Source organism: Aquarana catesbeiana, linkage group LG02 (assembly GCF_042186555.1).
Source record: "Aquarana catesbeiana isolate 2022-GZ linkage group LG02, ASM4218655v1, whole genome shotgun sequence".
NCBI lineage: Eukaryota > Metazoa > Chordata > Amphibia > Anura > Ranidae > Aquarana > Aquarana catesbeiana.
In genome coordinates, this window is record NC_133325.1 from 671,099,053 (window position 1) to 671,121,328 (window position 22,276).

A 22,276-nucleotide genomic window follows, 5' to 3' on the forward strand; every position below is an offset into this window, starting at 1 on the left:
GCTGTTAATCCACAGTTGACCCTTGTTAGAGATTGGAAACCAATTACAGTTTCCGAATTTAAGACCTTCCTTCCTCCTCATGGGCATAACTAAAATGAGTGAGTTGCGGTCATATTGGTCCACTGACCCAATTCACCATATGCCGCGTTCTCTGCCTCCATGACCAGGACACGATACGAGCAGATCATGCATTTCAATGACAATGAACTCTGTCATCCTCGGGGTGACCCTGGATCAGATCGGTTCCACAAAATTTGGCCCATCGTAAACCACTTCAACCAGCAGACTGCAGCCTTGTTTACTCCCGATCAAGTTGTCTGCGTTGATGAGTCCCTGATTACGTTTTCTAGTCGCTTGTCTATCAAACAGTATCTTCCCAGCAAGCGTGCCAGATATGGGGCCAAGATGTATAATCTCTGTGACAGGCCAATAGGCTATGCATATAGTTTTATGGTTTACGAGGGACGAGATAGTCACGTGGAGCCAGAGAACTGCCCAGACTACATAGGGAGCGCTGGTAAGATTAAGGGTGACACCATGTCCCACACATTCGGAAAGGGGTACCACTTGTACATGGACAATTATTACACAAGGGACATGGGAGGGGTGGACCTCAACGACCAGTTGTTGGCGCCGTACCTAATTGCCTGTAAGGCCAGACGCTAGTATAAAAAAGTGTCTGTATATTTATTCCAATTGTCTCTGCTGAATGCTTTTTTTCTATACAAAGCTTCAGGACAAACTGGGTCCTTCCTAAATTTCCAGGAAGAGATTGTCACAGCCCTTGTGTTTCCAGACGGTGCTATGGCCCACCTTCCCAACGCAAATGCAGTGAGCCGGCTGCATGAGAAGCATTTTCCATATGTCCTCACTGGTACCCCTGCCCACAGAACACCCCAAAGAAGATGTCGTGTCTACAGAAAACACAGATTTAGGTGTGACACTTGTTTTTATTGTCCCTCCTGTCCTGACCAACCTGGTCTCTGCATCGGTGACTGTTTCAAATGCTACCACACACTAGAGGAGTATTAGCGTAGGATACAGCACTACGCAGTCCTAGGGCACACTTACACAGGGTCTCGAAAGATGAGATGGCCATCACATTTTGAGAGACCCTAATCTGGAACGTATACAGTTTACAGTATATATAAAAGTGCAAAAAAAACAAAAAGAACACAAAAACACAAAAAAATAAAAAAGTCAAAAATAGTTGTGGTTTTAATTTTCTTCTCTCTCTATTGTTCTCTCTCTTATTTTCGCTCTCTATTGTCTATATCTATTGTTCTATATCTATTGTTCTCTCTCTATTGTTCCTGTATTTTAGAACTGTAATGTTTTATTTTTACTATGTTTTATTGTATTTGCTTTGCAGGTATGGTATGTCTTACTGTTATACTGTAATGTTACTTTGTTTTATTGTTAACCATCATTTGCTCAGCAGGTATACCATTCAGCTGCAGCACTTATTTATTTATCTTGACAGCAACAGTGTAAATCAGCGACTCCAGCGCTGTAGGAGGTAATTTCACCACCACAGTTAAAAAAAAATGGTGCATGTATGCCCATCATTATAAGTGGGTGGATGAGGGGCAGTATTCTAATGGTGGGCATACCCACCCCTCAACCTTTTTTTTTCATGCAGCCCACAGGCTGCATGAAAAAAAGAACATTACAATACATGCCCAACAAAGACCAGCAACATACTGGCATGTTGCTGGACTTTGAGTGGTTATACCAGAATGATGCCTGCAGGTTTAGGTCTCATCTTGGTATCATTCTTTTTAGCCAGAGGTTGGCTTTCATGTAAAAGCAATCATAGTGGCTAATTAGCATCTAGACTGCTTTTACAAGAAGTGGGAGGGAACACCCACCCCACCATCTTCCATAGTTTTCTCTGGCTCTCCTGTCCCAACAGGGAACCCGAGAATGCAGCCGGTGGTTTCCGCCAGCTGACCATAGAGCTGATCGGAGACCAGAATGGCTCCAATCATCTCTATGGCCTAAGAAACTGGAAGCTACGAGCATTGGGAAATTGGAAAAGCATTTTATCACACCGATCTTGGCGTGGTCAGATGCTTTGATGGCAGAGTAGAGATCTAGGGTCTAATAGACCCCAATGTTTTAAAAAAAGAGTACCTGTCACTACCTATTGCTATCATAGGGGATATTTACATTCCCTGAGATAACAATAAAAATGATTAAAAAAAAAATTAAAAAATGAAAGGAACGGTTTCAAAATAAAGTAAAAAAGCAAAATTAAATAGTAAAAAAAAAGCACCCCTGTCCCCCAGTGCTTACGCACAAAGGCGAATGCAAGCGTCGGTCTGGTGTCATATGTAAACAGCAATTGCACCATGCATGAGAGGTATTACTGCAAAGGTCAGATCGAGGGCAGTAATTTTAGCAGTAGACCCCCTCTGTAAATCTAAAGTGATAACTTGTAAAGGATTTTAAAGGCTTTAAAAATGTATGTAGTTTGTCACCGCTGCACGTTTGTGCGCAATTTTAAACCATGTCGTGTTTGGTATCCATGTACTCGCCATAAGATCATCTTTTTTGTTTCATCAAACATTTGGGCAATATAGTGTGTTTAATAGCTAACAAAATTATTGGTGTCATGTTGTTGCTTTGCCAAGTGTAATTTGCTATGGAACCTGTAAGTACCATGCTAGCAACCTCTAGAGGAAGTCTAAGGTTCCTGTTTGAGAATCGCTGGTGCAGAGAATGCTTAAAAGTTCTGTCAGTTTTCTTTTTGTCAAACTCTGTCTCAAGAGGGAGAATTACCTAAACTTGCTGTCCAGTAGACACAACAGCATACAAGACGAAATCTCTTCAAAATAAGGAAAACACCTTCTTATGCCGCGTACACACGACCGGTTTTGCCGTCCGAATAAACTCCGAAGGTTTCTCCGACGGAACTCAGACGGAATTCCATTCAAGCGGTCTTGCCTACACATGGTCAACCCAAATTCCGACCAAAGTCCGACTGTCCAGAACGCGGTGACGTACAACACTTACGACGGGACTAGAAAAAGGAAGTTCAATAGCCAGTAGCCAATAGCTTCTGTCTCGTACTTGCTTCACAGCATGCAATGTTTTTGGTCTGTCAGAACAGCATACAGACGATCGGTTTTCCTGATAGGAATTGGTTATGTCGGAAATATTTAGAACATGTTCCATTTCTAGGTCCATCAGAATTTTCGAAAAAAGAAGTCAGATGAGGCCTACACACAATCAGAATAGACGATGAAAAGCTTCCGTCTGACTTTTTTTGTCGGACATTCCGCTCGTGTGTACGCGGCTTTAGACTGTAGGTACCTGAACAAGTTTCCCCATTGAAAACACTCCCCTATGTTCCTGTTCTGGTAACTCAAAAATCAAATATTCTACTAAGAATGGAGGCCCAGAGGTATAGAAGGATTGAATCACATCAGTGGGAATACAGACTGCACTAACTTTACTATTAGTAAAAGAAAATCAACATGCCAAATTGTTCATTAAGATGACAAAACTTACTAAAGTGCAATATCGGCAACAAGAAACCACTGACTTTTCAATAGTATGTTGTATGATGAAGCCTCATGATCGGTGGCACAACGCTTTAGGGCGGAGTCAGGTTGACATCAAGACTGGTGAGCTCTCAGCTGATGGGGATTTACTCTATGCAATAGACTTGCTTTTACTTGTAAGTTTGGTTTTATTGTATAAAACAGTGGATCTTTACATTATTACACTATAGTGGCCCTTTATTTGTGGTTCTGAGTATTGTAGTGCCTGACTTGCTCCACACAAAGATTTAAAGTGACAGTGCCTCATTTTGCAGCAAGGGAGGGGAAATAAGTTAGAGGTATCCTGAGCCATTGATTATATCCCCCATAAGTTGTGAAAAGCGCTGAGTGACCTATATTGATTCATGGGTCTGATTTTTGAGGAGAATCTTGAACACGGTGGTGGCACATGAGCGAAACTGATATGAAAACTGTCCTTTGCAGCACTGGTTTTGTGGTCACATCATCATCTATTTCGTGTGTTGTACAGCACTGGGACTTTGGTCACAATATCTTTCGATTGCATGAAGAAAAAATTCGGTTCACAGCACTGTCTTTTGTGCCCATTGCTTTCTAATAAGTGTATGATTTGATCACAGTTTTTCACAACACTGGAATTTTTGGGTTACACATTTGTTTGTATTTAGGATTAATGTACTATATTACTATACTATATTATATTGCACTCAATTTTGAAGCATGCGGTATGCAGCAATGATATTATTGGTTTGAAATATATTGTATATAGTTTTTGCAGAACTGTTATTTTGCTTAATACACAACAGCGCTTCACTATTTTTGAACCATACTTTTTATAAACGGAACGACAGAGATAATGTTTACATTGCAAACCTGACAGGGGTTCTAATAATTGTTTTCTCTATACATCCTTATTCTATTGAAAATTAAGAAAAAAAATTTGGGGCTTTAAAACACTTTAAAAATGACTGTTACTGCTCAAGATAAAGAAGGCACAATTCAATGTTAGGAAGTGAAATTTGAAAGGTTACTAAATGTCTCATTCCATATAGACCATACTACACAAGCCTTTGTTGAACAAGGTCTGCACCATACAGAAAAAGCATTAGAAGAAGAGGAGACACAATCACTCATTGCCTGTCTGTGTTCCCTGTACTAAAGGAAGTAAGTATTGTTTCCCTGCTGTGGTGGTTGGGAAGAGGTTGTAGGGTCAGAGGAAGGACAAAGAACACCTGCCAGAGGTAATAACTGGCCTAGGAACCACAGCCCTCATAATATGCCAGTTGTCCCTGACCTACACAGTTTATTTTTTAAAAAATGTTTGCCAGCTGTGCCATTCTACTGACTTTGTTCCCAGTATTCTAGTGCTCTTTAGGAGATTATTATTTTAGTTTAGCTTAAGGCGTCATGCACACTGGTTTATGGTTACATAGTTACATAGATAGTTACATAATTAGTCGGGTTGAAAAAAGACACAAGTCCATCTAGTTTAACCAAAAAAACCCCCATACAATTCTATATACACAATCCTTCACCCACAGTTGATCCAGAGGTAGGCGAAAAACCCCAGCAAAGCATGATCCAATTTGCTACAGCAGGGGAAAAAAATCCTTCCTGATCACCCGAGAGGAATCGGATTTTCCCTGGATAAACTTTACCTATAATTGTTAGTACCCAGTTATATTATGTACATTTAGAAAATAATCCTTTGCCCTTTTTAAAGCACTACTGAGCTTGCCAGAACCACCTCTGGAGGGAGTCTATTTTACATTTTCACAGCTCTTACTGTGAAGAAACCTTTTTATATTTGGATATTAAAACTTTTTCCTCTAGACGTAAAGAGTGTCCCCTTGTCCTCTGTGATGACCTTAACTGGTTGCTGACCAGCGCATGCCGATATACGTCGGCACAATGGCACGGATGCGCAAATGGCCGTACAGGTACGTCCCCTTTAAGACACGGCATTGTGAGCACGCGTGCGCCGCCACATACTCCGTGTCTGTGCTGTGTGTCCCGCGGACTCAAGGTCTGCCGGTGTCCTGCGATCACTCCCTAGGACACATTTAACCCCTTGATTGCCCCCTAGTGTTTAACCCCTTCCCTGCCAGTGTCATTTATACAGTAATGAGTGCATTTTTATAGCACTGATCGCTGTATAAATGACAATGGCCCAAAATAGTGTCAAAAGTGTCCGATGTGCCCGCCATAATGTCACAGTCACAATAAAAATCGCAAAATGCCGCCATTACTAATAAAAATAAATGAATAATAAAAGTGCCATAAATCTATCCCCTATTTTGTGGACACAATAACTTTTGCGCAAATCAGTCAATATACGCTTATTGCAATTTTTTTTTACCATAAATATGTAGAAGAATACATATCGGCCTAAACTGAGAAAGAAATGTGTTTTTTATATATTTTTTGGGGGAATTTATTATAGCAAAAAGTAAAAAATATTGCTTTTTTTCTCAAAATTGTCACTCTTTTTTGGTTTATAGCGTAAAAAATAAAAACTGCAGAGGTTATCAAATACCACCAAAAGAAAGCTCTATTTGTGGGAAAAAAGCACATCTATTTTGTTTGGGTGCAACATCGCACGACTGCGCAATTGCCAGTTAAAGCGACGTAGTGCCATATGACAAAAAGTGCTCTGGTCAGGAAGGGGGTAAATTCTTCCGGGGGTGAAGTGGTTTAAAGTGAATAACTCAACACCAAGTTCACTATATGGACCACTTATGTATGTGTACATGCTGATCATATCCCCCTTAATCTCCTCTTCTCAAGAGAGAATCGATTCAGTTCTTCTAATCTTTCCTCATAGCTGAGCTTCTCCATGCCTCTTATCAGTTTGGTTGCTCTTCAGTTTCTCTAGTTCCCTGATATCCTTTTTTAGAACTGGTACCCAAAACTGAACTGCATATTCCAGATGAGGTCTTACTAATGATTTGTACAGGGGCAAAATGATATCTCTCTCTCTCTGGAGTCCATACCTCTCTTAGTACAAGAAAAGACTTTGCTCGCTTTGGAAACCCCAGTTTGGCATTGCATGTTATTATTGAGCTTATGATCTACCAAAAACCCCCAGCTCCTTCTCCACCATTGATTCCCCCAGTTGTACTCCCCCTAGTATGTATGATGCATGCATATTCTTACCCCCCAAGTGCATAACTTTGCATTTATCAACATTAAACCTCATTTGCCACTTAGTTGCCCAATTAGACAGTGCATTGAGGTCAGCTTGTAAATTGGAGACATCCTGTAAGGACGTTATTCCACTGCATAGTTTAGTGTCATCTGCAAAGACAGAAATGTAAATTTTAATCCCAGACCCTATATCATTTATAAAGATATCAAAAAGTAGGGGTCCCAGCACTGAACCTTGGGGTACACCACTGATAACCTTAGACCATTTAGAGTAAGAATCATTAACCACAACTCTCTGAATTCTGTTTTTTAGCCAGTTTTCTATCCATTTACAAATTGATATTTCCAAACCTGTAGACTTTACCTTACACATTAGCCGTGTGTGGGGAATTGTGTCAAACGCTTTTGCAAAATCCAAGTATACCACGTCCACAACCACCCCTCTGTCCAAGGTTTTACTTACCTCCTCACAAAAAGAAATCAGATTTGTTTGACAACTTCTGTCTTTCAGGCATCCATGCTGTCTGTTGCTTAAAATATTTTTTTTCCAGCAAGAACTCATCTATGTTGTCTCTTATTAAGCTCTCCAGTATGTTCCCCACTATAGTAGTTAAACTAACAGGTATATAGTTACTTGGTAAAGACTATGATCCCTTTTTAAATATGGGCACCACATTGGCCCTACGCCAATCCAGTGGTACCATTCCAGTCACTAACGAGTCCCTAAATATTAGAAACAATGGCTTTGAAATGACAGCCCAATTCTTTTAGGATCCGTGGGTGGATACTATCTGGACCAGGTGCTTTATCCACCTTTATTGTCTAAATATTTCTGGAACATATCACTTTTGAGCCATTGTGGATTATTTGGGGCTGTGTCACTACCACCCCAGTTATGCACATGAGCTCCCCCATGCTCCTTTGTATATACATTGCTGAAGAAAGTATTTAATACATTTGCTTTCTCTTTGTCCCCAGTCACCCACTCTAGATTATTTTGTAAAGGGCCTACATGCTCAGATCTGACCCTTTTACTATTAAAATATTTGAAGAATTTTTTGGGGTGTGTGCTACTATCTTTTGCAATCTGTCGTTCGTTTTGAATTTTTGCGTCCTTGATTTCCTTATTACATATTCTGTTATATTCTGTGTAGCATTTAAACGATGATAGTGTTCCTTCATTCTTATATTTTTTAAAAGCTCTTTTCTTATTATTTATAGCCATTTTAACTTTGGCCGTGAGTCACATAAGTTTTATTTTTAGCCTTTTAAACGTATTGCCCATGGGAATATACTTTGCAGTGAGTTTGCATACAGTCACTTTGAAGAATTCCCATCTCTGTTCTGTGTCTATTGATGCCAATATTCCTTCCCAGTCCTAGAAATTCTAGAAAGTCCTAGAAAGCAGCCCTCCCATCCTTGGAAAATGTTCTCCCTTAAAGTTAAGTGTTTTTTTATCTATCCCGTATGTGTTTGTTGCTTACAGCTAACATTAAATGTAATCATGTTATGGTCACTGCTACCCAGATGTTCTTTTATATGAATATTGATAATAAGCTCTGCATGGTTTGAGATTACCAGGTCCAGCAGAGCGTCATTCCTAATCTGGGCCTCAATAAACTGGACCATAAAATTGTCTTGTAATAGGTTTATCCATTTTTGCCCTTTAACTGTCCCAGCAGTGCCATTACTCCAGTCAATTTCTGGGTAGTAAACGCTGTTTCACCTGACAGGAAACAAAAAAAACCCCAAGTAAGCTCCATTTTTTTTTAAATCAGTTTAGGTGAGTTTAGCAGAGTTTTGCAGCATTTGGTGTTTAGGAGTTTATTTCATTGGCCAGAATTTAAATTTATTCTGGCCATTTAAAAGAATAAGGCTTCATGTACACAGGGCGTTTTAAAACCTCTCATGAACGAGGGAACTTGACAGCTAGAAACCGACCTTTAAAAACGTCTGTTGTGCCGCGTTTACATGCTGCGTTTGCATTTAGAAGCGCTTTTTGCATTGCGAATGGTCAGAAGTGTATCTTCATTAAAAATGTCTATAAACGAAATGGGGCTAAATGCTAGTTACCGCGTTTACACGCGTTTACGCGTGTTTACAGGCTGTTAGAGGCATTTGACATTTCAAATGCCTCTGAACATCTGTCCTGAACGCACTTTTTTTTGCTTTCCAAAAAATGCAAATAAACTCAACTGTCTGGAAACTACTATAAACGACCCTGTGTACATGTACTGATAAGATAACATAGAGGAGAGTTCACAGGCAGCTGAAAAAAACGCCCAACTCCTCCTAAATGTCCGTTTACCAGCAGCGGTGTACATGAGGCCTAAATGCTGAAGTGTTAAACACGCCTGGCAATTAGGCTCTGGCTCTTTTGGTGTTTTTTTATGCCCAAAAGCTCCTCTCCTAAAAGCAATTCTTCTGCTTCAGGAGAAGAGCTTTGATTGCCTCTAAACTCTGGTAAAATTGAGTTGAGTTCAGGGGCTTTGGCAAAAAATGCCAAAAGCTCCTAAACATCAGTTTAGAATCAGCAGTGTGAATTAGGCCTAAATATGATTCCCTAGCACAGAGGTCTCCAAACTTTCTAAAGAAAGTTTACTGTCCTTCAGGCTTTAGTGTGCCCAGTAGGAGTAAACAATGTCCAAACTTTTATGGGAGAGAAACAGTTGGTGTCAGTGGGATGAATAGTGTCCCATTTTTGTTGTCAGTGGAAGGAATTATGCCCCATTGTTGATGTCAGTGGAAGGAATAGTGCCCCATTGTTGGTGTCAGTGGCAGGAATAATAATAATAAGGAAAGGGTTTCCGCGCTCACGGACCTAGAGGCTTGCAGCCTCCCCTTGCACTTACCCCCGAAGGGGTGAGTTGAATAGTGGAAGGGATTGATTAGGGGTGGATGGCGCTACCTTATCTGGGTATCTTGACTTATAATTTAATGAACCTCAAAAGGAACCAGGTACTATATAATAATAATAAATGCACCCCTTTATCCCTCATTAGGTAGTGGATCTAGATGTCCCCCGTTACCTGAGTGGACTGTGCTAGCAAATCAGTCTCATACCTATATACAGGTGTACACCATGTGATTAATCAACACAAATTAATTAAGTGACAATTGATAAAAAAATCACTAGTGACAACCAAACAAACCAAAAATAAAGTTAAAATTAAATAAAATACCACGGTACGAACTTATATTAATCCCCAAATGTGTCCAAATGTGCTTATAAGCAAAAATGTGAATATGAATAGTCCCAACATTAGACATATAGTGCAGGATTGCTCATTAGATAATATAAAACTGATGGAAAAATAATGGAAATTAGTGAACAACTTAGTGGAAAAAAAATTTTTTGATGAAAAAAATATATAGTGTAAAAAGTGAAATAAAGTCCAATAGCAGGAAGTGAAAACGTCTGTAATCGGTGACTTTCGTGAAACCAGCTGATCAAATCCAGTGACTTGCGGTGCTCCCCCTCAAAGTGCGCCTTTGATAACGTCGATGACGAAAAGCGTAAGGCAGAGCTACGCACTGACGTCACACGCGGAAGTAGGAGAGTGTGGAACGCAGCTGAGGCGCATGCCGCGCAGCTGACGGTTCTAGACGGCCTGCACTCTCCATACGAAACAGCTTACACGCTGTGTGACTGTTTGGCTTGGTTTTTGAACTTTTTATTCACCTGGTTTATTTTTATTTTTGTACTGTTGTGATAAATAAAATAAAAAAAATTTTTTTTAAAAAGTATCACACTATGGAGCCCTGTTTCTTCTCTATGAGGATACACTGAAGGATACCTTACAGCTGGAGCGGTGGACCCTGATGACCCATATACATCTTATTGCTGCCTACTATTACATGCCTACTACCCCTGCAGGGGTGCAGGGAGCTGGTGAGTGGGGATCTTTGAGGGGGAGCACCGCAAGTCACTGGATTTGATCAGCTGGTTTCACGAAAGTCACCGATTACAGACGTTTTCACTTCCTGCTATTGGACTTTATTTCACTTTTTACACTATATATTTTTTTCATCAAAAAAATTTTTTTCCACTAAGTTGTTCACTAATTTCCATTATTTTTTCCATCAGTTTTATATTATCTAATGAGCAATCCTGCACTATATGTCTAATGTTGGGACTATTCATATTCACATTTTTGCTTATAAGCACATTTGGACACATTTGGGGATTAATATAAGTTTGTACCGTGGTATTTTATTTAATTTTAACTTTATTTTTGGTTTGTTTGGTTGTCACTAGTGATTTTTTTTTATCAATTGTCACTTAATTAATTTGTGTTGATTAATCACATGGTGTACACCTGTATATAGGTATGAGACTGATTTGCTAGCACAGTCCACTCAGGTAACGGGGGACATCTAGATCCACTACCTAATGAGGGATAAAGGGGTGCATTTATTATTATTATATAGTACCTGGTTCCTTTTGAGGTTCATTAAATTATAAGTCAAGATACCCAGATAAGGTAGCGCCATCCACCCCTAATCAATCCCTTCCAAGTGGCAGGAATAATGCCTCAAGGGCTGGATAAAAGCATTCAAATGCTACAGTTTGGAGACCACTGCCCTAGCAAATAAATGTGCATGAAAGTTTTTTTTTAAATATTATCAGGTTATTAACCCATTCAACAACCCACACCCAAACCTTAATCACTTTTCTATCAGGGAATTGTTTTTTATTTTTTTCACACACACACGTTAAGATTTGCATTTTTTGCTAGAGAATTATGTTTTAGTGCACACAAACACAATATAATATGCATTTTTTGGGGAAAATATAAAATATAGGGTTATGGTGAGTAAATACGAGGTGTTATCAAAAAGTTTTGAGACACGTAGTTTTGTAACACCTGAACAGATGGCAGCACAAGGCTGCATGCACAGTCACAGGAAGCAACGACCTTCATAAGTTAGTGTGCCAAAAGACATCGTCCTGTGTACATCAGGAGTTGTGCAACTAGTGATATTCTGACCACGTGCGTTATCACTTTTACTATTTCATCATGGACAGCAAGAGCAGAAGAACATCATTGGAAGACGACGAGAGATCAGGAAGACCTTAAACTAACTCAAAACCCGAAAATGTCAAAATTATTCGGCAACGTGTGCATGATGATCGTTGGAGAACAATCGCACGTACCATTCACCTCGAATGACTCATTGCAGCTTCGTCGTAAACTTGCCGAAACATATCAAATGTCTCTTTGGCAGATTTGCCAAGTTTCACTCAGAACTTCACGATTGCTCTTTGTTCTAACTTGCTGTTCATGATGAAATAGCAGACGCGGTAACACACATGGTCAGAAAAGCACCAGTTACACAGCTCCCAATGTACACAGGACGAGGTCTTTTGGCACACTGACTTATGAAGGTTGGTGCTCCCTGTGACTGTGCATGCAGCCCTGTGCTGCCATCTGTTGGCGTGTTACAAAACTCTACAGATTAGATCACTTTTGCTGAAGAATAAATAGCAAGCTCGCAGCTACAGCAGCAGCAGTGAGCTTGTTTTAACCCCTTGACCACCAGGACGTTTATAAACGTACTGTGGTAGGCAAGGGGTAAAAGAGGGACTCCACTCCCATATTTTTTTCTTCTGCTTTTACCTGTACCGCTGGTTGTCCTAAAAAAATACTTACATGTCCAGTGAAGTCATCAGAGGGCCAGGTGTCTCTTCCAGATTCTTGATCCTAGCCCCTGATGATGCAAGGATGCCCATGCGCAGTGTGCCCAAGATTGCCTGCTGTATGTCCAAAGTGCTGCCTCTAAGCCTCCTGGGATGGGTGACATGAGTATCCTGGGAGGCTTTGGAGGAGAGGGACATCACTCTCACCTAGGCAAGAAACCAGGAAGTGCAGGGCCCAGGATCTACTAATAAAAAGTATAAAATAATGTAATCTCTGATTGTGCAAAGGGGGGTCTGTTTTAGGCTGCTGGATTGTTTCTAAAAGTCCATATTTGCTCAGTGATAAACATGTATGTGATCATGTAAGGTCATAAGTTTTAAAGGGCCTGACTTCAGAAAAAATCTGTGTACCCTTAACCAAAATTTCAAGCATGTTACCTCATGTTAGAAAATAGAGACCCTGTTTTTTAGGAGAAAGCAAAGACCATAAGTTTGGCATGATGACATGAAGCTAACGTATGTTAATAAAAACACTTGATGGCAGTTACCGTTATGCATTTTAAACTGCTAAATATGAAGCCAACTAGAAACACCATAAAGTGAACTCCTAAGGAAGTTATTACAGCGGAGTTCCACCATAAAGTGGAACTTCTGCTTTAAGGACTCCTGACCCCCTGACATGCCACATTTGGACCGTGGGACAGGTGAGTGTCTGTTTATTAAAAGTCAGCAGCTACACTTTTTGTAGCTGCTGACTTTTAATAAACACAGAAACCACTGGAACTCCTCTTTAAGATCATACCTAGAGTTCAGCTTTACAAAGGGTAAAGTGACAGTGTCTGCTGATAGCCCAACTTCCCTTAAAGCTGAACTCCAGGTATGATATTAATTGCATACTTACATGGGTGCAGCTTGGCACAAAATAAGCATGTCTATCTCATACCTGATGGGCCAGTGTGAAAGCCGACAATCACTGTATTAGTCAGTGCTACTACAGCCATGATCTTCTGAGTCCAGTGCCAAGTGGCTGATCCACTGCATACAGACCACAGGGGGTCTCTTGCTAGTCACCATCATCATTCACAGAATACCTTGTATTTTTTCAATGAATTCAAGGTGTTCTCTGCTTGGACAAGGTGGAGATCATGACATCACTGTCCCTCCTCTTTACCTCGTGCAATCAGAGAATGCCTTGTATTTACTGAAAAAAATGCCAGGAAGATTACAGTATTGACTGCACTAGTGCAGACTACTGCAATGATTCTAAGTTTCCCCAGCAGTCCCTCGTGTATGAGATATGTATAGTTACATTGGTCCAAACTGGACCAATGTAAGTATGCAATTGAGCCCATACCTGGAGTTCAGGTTTATGGTTTACTCACCAATTCATGCTCCCTTGCTGTGTTCCCTATTTGTCAGTGTGTTTGCTCTGTTGCTTTTCCAGGTATGGAGAAATATGTGACTGGCAGGTGTTTTTTCATCTTAATACATAGGATACATTAAGGTGAAAAAAAACACGAGGGTTTACAACCCCTTTAACATCCAGCCACCACCATGCATGGCAGCCTGAGATTCTGCCCACTGTACTCTCCCAGAACACAGCCAGAGTTATCTCCCTTCCACAGCTCTCAGTCGTGGCTTCTGATAGGGAGCCAGCGGGACAGGCTCATGATAATGTGACAACTATGACAGCTAATCACAGCAATCATGTGATAGAGAAGATGCGCCATCTTCTAGTCTATAGCCAGCTTATAAAAATAAATCCAAAACCAAAAATTTTGTTTATTGCAGCTTTCTAATTCTTAAATGCCATGGCTACATTTGTTTTCTTTTTTAGGCTTTTTACCCTCTGTTTTCACCAAGTGATTTGGCCAGTAAAATACTTCCTGCATTAGGGTACCTACTCTCTGGAGGAAGGAGCAACAGAGACAACTTTGGACAGAAGCATTATCATTCTGGGGGAAGGGGAGTGTTAGATGCACTAGCAGAATTCGATACACTAACAAATTAAGGCCAAACTCCAGCTAAAACTTTTTAAGCAGTTACAGCAAACAGCTTTTTTGGGGGATAAAGGTTTTGTATGATGAATGGCTTGTCTCAACCTTCTAACTGCTACATCCACAGCACAGCTTGTTCTGTTGAAAAACAAAAGACTTACTGGCAGGATTACCAGGTGAAAATAAAGGCAGGAAAGCCAAAAAAGAAAACTGATGCAGCCATCAATTCTAAGAATCAGGAATACCCCCTTTGTGCCGAGGCCAATTTTCGGCTTTCAGCGCTGTCGCACTTTGAATAACAATTGCACGGTCATGCAATGCTCTACCCAAATGAAATTTGTATAATTTGTTTTAGACAGATAGAGTTTTCTTTTGGTGATATTTAATTACCACTGTTTTTTTTTTTTTTGCTAAACAAATAAAAAAAAAGACGGAAAATGTTAAAGTTTTTCATTCTCACTAACGTGCGCTGATGAGGCTGCACTGACGGCACTGATAGAAAGCCTTTATGGACATTGATGGGCGACACTGATACGCAGCACTGATGGCCACTGATAGGTGGCACTGATGAGGAGGCACTGACAGGCATCACTGATGGACTCTGAAAGACAGCACTGATTGCCATCACTGATGGGCGCTGATTGGCACTACTTGTGGGCACTGATTGTCATCACTGATGGGGACTGATTGACACCACTGGTGGGCACTGATTGCCATCACTGACAGCCACTGATTGGCACCACTGGTGGGCACTGATTGCCATCACTGACAGGCACTGATTGGCACCACTGGTGGGCACTGATTGGCACCGCTGGTGGGCACTGATTGCCATCACTGACAGGCACTGATTGGCAGCACTGGTGGGCACTGATTGTCATCACTGATGGGGACTGATTGACACCACTGGTGGGCACTGATTGCCATCACTGACAGCCACTGATTGGCACCACTGGTGGGCACTGATTGCCATCACTGACAGGCACTGATTGGCACCACTGGTGGGCACTGATTGGCACCGCTGGTGGGCACTGATTGCCATCACTGACAGGCACTGATTGGCAGCACTGGTGGGCACTGATTGGCATCACTGGTGGGCACTGGCAGGCATCGCTGATGGGGCTGATCTTATAATCAATGCACTGATTATCAGCGCAGACCCCCCGTCAGGAGAGCTGCTTATAAGCTACTCAGCTACTCAGCACGAGTAGAGGAATGCCGATAACCAGCACTTCCTATTTACACTGTGATCAGCTGTGATTGGACACAGCTGATCATGTGGTAAATAATGTGGTAAAGAGCCTACACACACACACACTACACCACTGATCGCCGTGCTGCGCACCCTCGGGGATGCGCATCTGTGGGTTGTTCTGAAGGATGTCATATGATGTTCTGTTAGAAAAATGGAGCCTATAGCAAAATGACGGTCAGGCAGGAAGGTGTTAATATTGCTTTAAAGTGTCACCAGGCAGCAGCATGAGGGGGTTAAAGAGGTTGTAAACCTCCGAAAAAAAAAAAAAAAAAAAAACCCTGCAAGACAAAGGCATAATGAGCTAATATGCATCGCATACCAGCTCATTATGAAATACTTACCTTAGAACAATGCCCTGCAGTGCCGGAAGTGGAGTGCTCCCATGGCCGACATTTTTCACCGGAGTTTCTTCTGGGTTTGTGGGTTCCGGCGTTGTGATTGGCTGGATCCACGATGAGGTCACTCCCGCGCATGTGCTCGGGAGCCGCCTGTCACGGCACGGGCCCTGAAAAAACTGCACCAGCGAGCCATTTCTTCAGTGGGCATGTGATGATTATGTCGGCAGCAGCACATATAGTAAATATCTCCTAAACTGTGCAGGTTTAGGAGATATTTACAGTACCTACAGGTAAGACTTGTTATAGCCTTACCTGTAGGTACAAGTGGTGTAACAGACTTTACAAGCACTTTAAAGTGGATCTCAACCCAATCTATTAAATATTATACATTCTTTATCGTGTTAATGTAATTTAATATTTTTAAAGCTGCAGCATTCATTACAATAATATTTTGTTATTCTGTCTCGAAAGCCCTTGTTCAGGCACTTCCTATTATGATGTGACAACTGCAAGTTGTGTTCCTTGGTTGTCATCCTTTCTCCTGAGCTCCTGGTTATGCCTACAAACAGCTGTGCTCACACATATTGGGGGTTATTTACGAAAGGCAAATCCACTTTGCACTGAAAGTGCACTTGGAAGTGCAGTCGCTCTAAATCTAAGGGAAGATCTGAAATGAGTGGAAGCTCTGCTGATTTTATCATCCGATCATGTACAAGCTAAAATGCTGTTTTTTATTTTCCTTGCATATCCCCCTCCGATCTACAGCAACTTTACTTCCAAGTGCACTTGCAGTGCAAAGTGGATTTTCCTTTAGTAAATAACCCCCATTGTGCAGGCATGGTCCATGTTTGTCACCATCAGGAAAGGTGATCCAGTGCAATGATGTGCAGCCATGGCCTGAGAGATTGCATATAGACAGCGACTGGCTGAAAAGTGCTGGAGGAGATCAGCAGCACTAAGGTTCAAGAAGGATGAAAAAAAAAAAAAGTAAACAAAATTGTATGAAACAAATGTAAACTGCTTATGAGACGTAGGGCATTAGCATCTTCAATGCCATCAAATCGGGGGTTACATTGAAAAATGTAAATACCTATCTTCTAAGTTGGTTTTCATTGTTTTGTAGTGCTATCAGTGATCCTTGCTTTTATAATAGAGGTAACATAAAAATTGTATGATTACTCTTTTATATAAATATAATAGAGTAAATTAGCACTATTGCCCTGTCACCCCAATTTCTGCAACAATACGCAAAATGTTCTGTCATTTTTATTAGCAGCCTTCATTCACTCTGATAGGTGTAGCTCCTATTAGAATTAGGTACATGTGCTAAGTTAAAGAAGAGGTCTAGCCATTATGCCCTATGCTAGACCCCCATTCCATCTCCAATTTCAAAGAGAAATTCAAGTGGCAAAACATTAGACTCAAGTTAAGGTGTAATTGTAGCTAGACATATGCTCTATAAATATATCCTACTACAATGTGGCATAAACATGATACATTCTTCTACTGGGGTACCCAATGTCATGTAGCCCTCCAAATTAATAGGACCCAGACCTAATAAACCTATCCTAACCAGAATGCCCTGCCCTGTCTGGAACAACACTACCCTCTACTGGCCCAAGAGAGAACTTCATGAAGAATTAAGTACTCCAGATGTGGAGTACTGCTTTCTCAGCAATGAATTTCGGACAGTGGAGTTCAAATGGGTTCATGATCTACATGATCACACCACTAAAATTAGCTTGGGAATGACTGTCTGGTGAAACTTGAGAAATTTAGGATCAGGATAGCCAAACAAGCTTGCTTACATGCAAATTAAAATACCACGCCGCTTTGAAAACCCTGTGATTAGCCTATCAAAATGTGTGCATTGTTTGCATGACTGTGTTAAAAGGCACAATTACTCAAGCCTTTGGTTGCACAACAACTGTCAAATGAAAAGATACACTCGCATAAAGCATGACTTAGAAACATAATGTTAGTAAAACATGTAAAAAGTTGCACATGTATCAGAATAAAGATTTCAGTTTTATTTATTTTTTTTGAGTTTTTTTGTAATTAGAGCACACAATCTTTTATTCTGTAATTAGATCATACAATAAAGTCAATAAAAAGTTAATATGACATCTTAGGCATTATTGGTTGGCGTACTATTCTGTACATATGTAAAAGGTTTTTTTCTTATAATCTTTGTTTTCCTTTATATGAATATATCTTTGAAGTATATAACATGAACATAACCCTTCGGGCTTATCGTAACAAGAAAGAATTGGCTGAAAGTTTCCAACCTGTCTAATGGACTTCTCTTTGAACTTTCTTATGCTTAGGATATTTATTGCAATGGGGTGTATTATGAAGTGGCCCATGATGGAAAAAATAAGCTGTAATTTATTTTTATATTGAATGACAAACTTCTTCCATTCATAAAAATGTTGGTATTAATTATACAGGTATAATAAATTATACAGACAAAAATAAGAAATGTTTAGGTCATAGTTTGAACTATCAAAAATGTAAGAAATGGGCAGTGGAGCTGTAATTCAAGCAGAAACAATTCAATTTTTTGATGAATTGAAAATGAGATATTTTACTTAAAATACATTTTTTTTCTTTTATATAACACACAAAATAGCAAAAAAAACCCCCAAAAACAGTAAAAATCATTCAAATGTTATTAAAAAAAAACAATATGTTTAAATTGCCTTTGGCATTCAGAACACTTGTACTTACCTGCGATTTGTGTAACTGGTACTTGCAGATGCTGCGTTTTGATCAGGATAGTTGTGTTGCAGAGTGGATGCTGGGAATTGGTACAAGAAGCCGGTGCTACAGGTAAATCCCAACAAGCTGGAGGACCAGAGCAAAACCAGAGGGAACTTCATTGTCATCAATGAGGGGACCATGCCAAGGTGAAGAGCCAATCCAGCAGCAAAGTAAAGGAATCTAAGGTACAAGAGCCCCAAAGTTTTGCAGAGCTGGACTGAGCACACAGGAACTGGCAGCTCAAGGCATTCTCTGAACTGCAAGTCCTTTAAATTTGCTCCAGTCATTGAAAAAAGTGGGCTGTAACACTATCACAGTGTATATTGCTAGCACCATCTAGTGGAGTGCCTGGATAAGACAAGACTCAGGATTAAAACCAGAGATCACTGTAATTAATGCTTAAAATAGCACTGCTAGGTTTAGGCTTGCCATGAAAACATGTGGAGTAAAACAAATGAAGTCAACATGTGGCATGACACTGCTAAAAGAATCAGAGGTACATTCTTAAAGTGATGCTAAACTCTGGTTTAAAAAAAATCATATTCAAGTATGTATTCTTAAAAGATACATTTATAAGATGGAGCAGAGCTAAATCAAAGATACACCAATGTATATATGTTACAAATCTCATAAATGTATATAACGATATGGCATTTCCTCAAATAATCAAAGTGCAATATCACAATAAAGGGATATCATTCCTAAAATGCATACACATTAATCAATGAATGTACAAAAATACAATAGATTAAATAATTCAATATTAAAATAAATTCAGTGCATAAAGGTGCAATTTCCAAATGGGAAAAAAAAAACGGTCCCAAATGTGCATAAAGATAATCAATAAATGTGCAAATATGAAATAAAAATCAATATTGCAATCAATCGGCACAGTGGTGCAGTGGATAGCACTTTCGCCTAGCAGTAAGAAGGGTCGCTGGTTTGAATCCCACCCACGACACTACCTGCCTAGATTTTGCATGTTCTCCCTGTGCCTGCGTGGGTTTCCTCCTGGTGCTCCGGTTTCCTCCCACACTCCAAAGACATGCTGGTAGGTTAATTGGATCCTGTCTAAATTGTCCCTAGTATGTATGAATGTGAGTTAGGGACCGTAGATTGTAAGCTCCTTGAGGGTAGGCACTGATGTGAATGTACAATGTATATGTAAAGCGCTGCGTAAATTGACGGCGCTATATAAGTACCTATAATAAATAATATTAGTAATAAATCCAGTGCATATAATCACTTATATGCACTGGAAAATGAGTACACCCCTTACATTTTTGTAAATATTTTATTCTATCTTTTCATGTGACAACACTGAAAAAATGACACTTTGCTACAATGTAAAGTAGTGAGTGTACAGCTTGTATAACAGTGTAAATTTGCTGTCCCCTCAAAATAACTCAACACACAGCCATTAATGTCTAAACCGCTGGCAACAAAAGTGAGTACACCCCTAAGTGAAAATGTCCAAATATGGCCCAATTAGCCATTTTCCCTCCCCGGTGTCATGTGACTCGTTACTGTTACAAGGTCTCAGGTGTGAATGGGGAGCAGGTGTGTTAAATTTGGTGTTATCGCTCTCACTCTCACACTGGTCACTGGAAGTTCAACATAGCACCTCATGGCAAATAAATCTCTGAGGATCTGAAAAAAAGAATTGTTTCTCTAAATAAAGATGGCCTAGGCTATAAGAAGATTGCCAAGTAGCTGAATCTGAGCTGCAGGACGATGGCCAAGACCATACAGTGTTTTAACAGGACAGGTTCCACTCAGAACAGGCCTCGCCATGGTCAACCAAAGAAGTTCAGTGCACGTGCTCAGCGTCATATCCAGAGGATGACTTTGGGAAATAGATGTATGAGTGCTGCCAGCATTGCTGCAGAGGTTGAAGGGGTGGGGGGTCAGCCTGTCAGTGTTCAGACCATACTCCGCACACTGCATCAAACTGGTCTGCATGGCTGTCATCCCAGAAGGAAGCCTCTTCTAAAGATGATGCACAAGAAAGCCTGCAATTTGCTGAAGACAAGCAGACTAAGGACATAGATTACTGGAACCATGTCCTGTGGTCTGATGAGACCAAGATAAGCCTATTTGGTTCAGATGGTGTCAAGTGTGTGTAGCGGCAACCAGGTGAGGAGTACAAAGACAAGTGTGTCTTGCCTACAGTCAAGAATGGTGGTGGGATTGTCATGGTCTGGGGGCTGCGCGAGTGCCGCCGGCACTGGGGAGCTACAGTTCATTAAGGGAACCATGAATGCCAACATGTAATGTGACATACTGAAGCAGAGCATGATCCCCTCCCTTCGAAGACTGGGCCGTAGGGCAGTATTCCAACATGATAACAACCCCAAACACACCTCCAAAATGACCACTGCCTTGCTAAAGAAGCAGAGGGCAAAGGTGATGGACTGGCCAAGCATGTCTCCAGACCATAACCCTCCAGAGCATCTGTGGGGCATCCTCAAACAGAAGGTGGGGGAGCGCAAGGTCTCTAACATCCACCGGCTCCGTGAAGCCGTCATGGAGGAGTGGAAGAGGACTCCAGTGGCAACCTGTGAAGCTCTGGTGAACTCCATGCTCAAAAGGGTTAAGGCAGTGCTGGAAAATAATGGTGGCCACACAAAATATTGACACTTTCGGCTCAATTTTGACATTTTCACTTAGGGGTGTACTCACGTTTGTTGCCAGCGGTTTAGACATTAATGGCTGTGTGTTGAGTTATTTTGAGGGGACAGCAAATTTACACTGTTATACAAGCTGTACACTCACTACTTTACATTGTAGCAAAGTGTCATTTCTTCAGTGTTGTCACATGAAAATATATAATAAAATATTTACAAAAATGTGAGGGGTGTACTCACTTTTTGAGATACTGTATATAGTCTCTTCAAATGTGCAAAAAATGCATAAAGTGTTCAAGTGCAAAGAAAAAATTGAGAGTGATGTGATCACACATGTTGCCCCCTTTCACAATTTGCACACGGTGTGCCCCAGCCACTCACTTCAAATGAAAACCCCAAGAGGTCTAATCACGCATCTGTGTAATCCTCAGTGGCACTCTCCACTCCTCTCCTCTCTATTAGGAAACAACACAGTAAAACGGAGCAACGGCTGTACCTGCAGATAGTGAATATATATATTTATATAGAGTGTGAAGGGTTTGATAGGGGCAGTATGTACAGGTGGGGAGTATGGAGAGAAAGACAGTTGGCAATATGTACAGGAGAGGAGTGTGGAGAGTGTGACAGTTGGGAGTATGTACAGTAAAGGAGTGTGGAGGGTATGATGGGGCAGTAACTACAGGAGATGAGTGTGGAGGGTATGATGGGGCAGTAAGTACAGGAGAGGAGTGTGGAGGGTATGACAGCCGGTACTATTACAGTAGAGGAGTTTATGAAAGTGGGCAGTATGTACAGAAGAGGAGTGTGAAGGGTATGACAGCTGGCACTATGTACAGTAGAGGAGTTTATGACAGTGGGCAGTATGTACAGGAGAGGAGTGTGAAGGGTATGACAGTGAGCAGTATGTATAGTAGAGGAGTGTGAAAGGTATGACAGTGGGCAGTATTTACAGGAGAGGAGTGTGAAGGGTATGACAGTGAGCTG

General features: G+C 40.8%; 1 protein-coding gene across 1 annotated transcript in view; it reads right to left on the bottom strand.

Annotated features, from left to right (window-relative positions):
- COL26A1 (collagen type XXVI alpha 1 chain) overlaps nucleotides 1-18,927 on the bottom strand; it is a 673,051-nt gene extending 654,124 nt beyond the window's left edge. The window contains exon 1 of the mRNA XM_073616675.1: nucleotides 18,633-18,927. Within this exon, the coding sequence (XP_073472776.1) occupies nucleotides 18,633-18,805 (173 nt within the window). The 5' untranslated portion in view covers nucleotides 18,806-18,927. The remainder of the gene's footprint in view (nucleotides 1-18,632) is intronic.
- Between the last annotated feature and the right edge of the window lie 3,349 nt (nucleotides 18,928-22,276).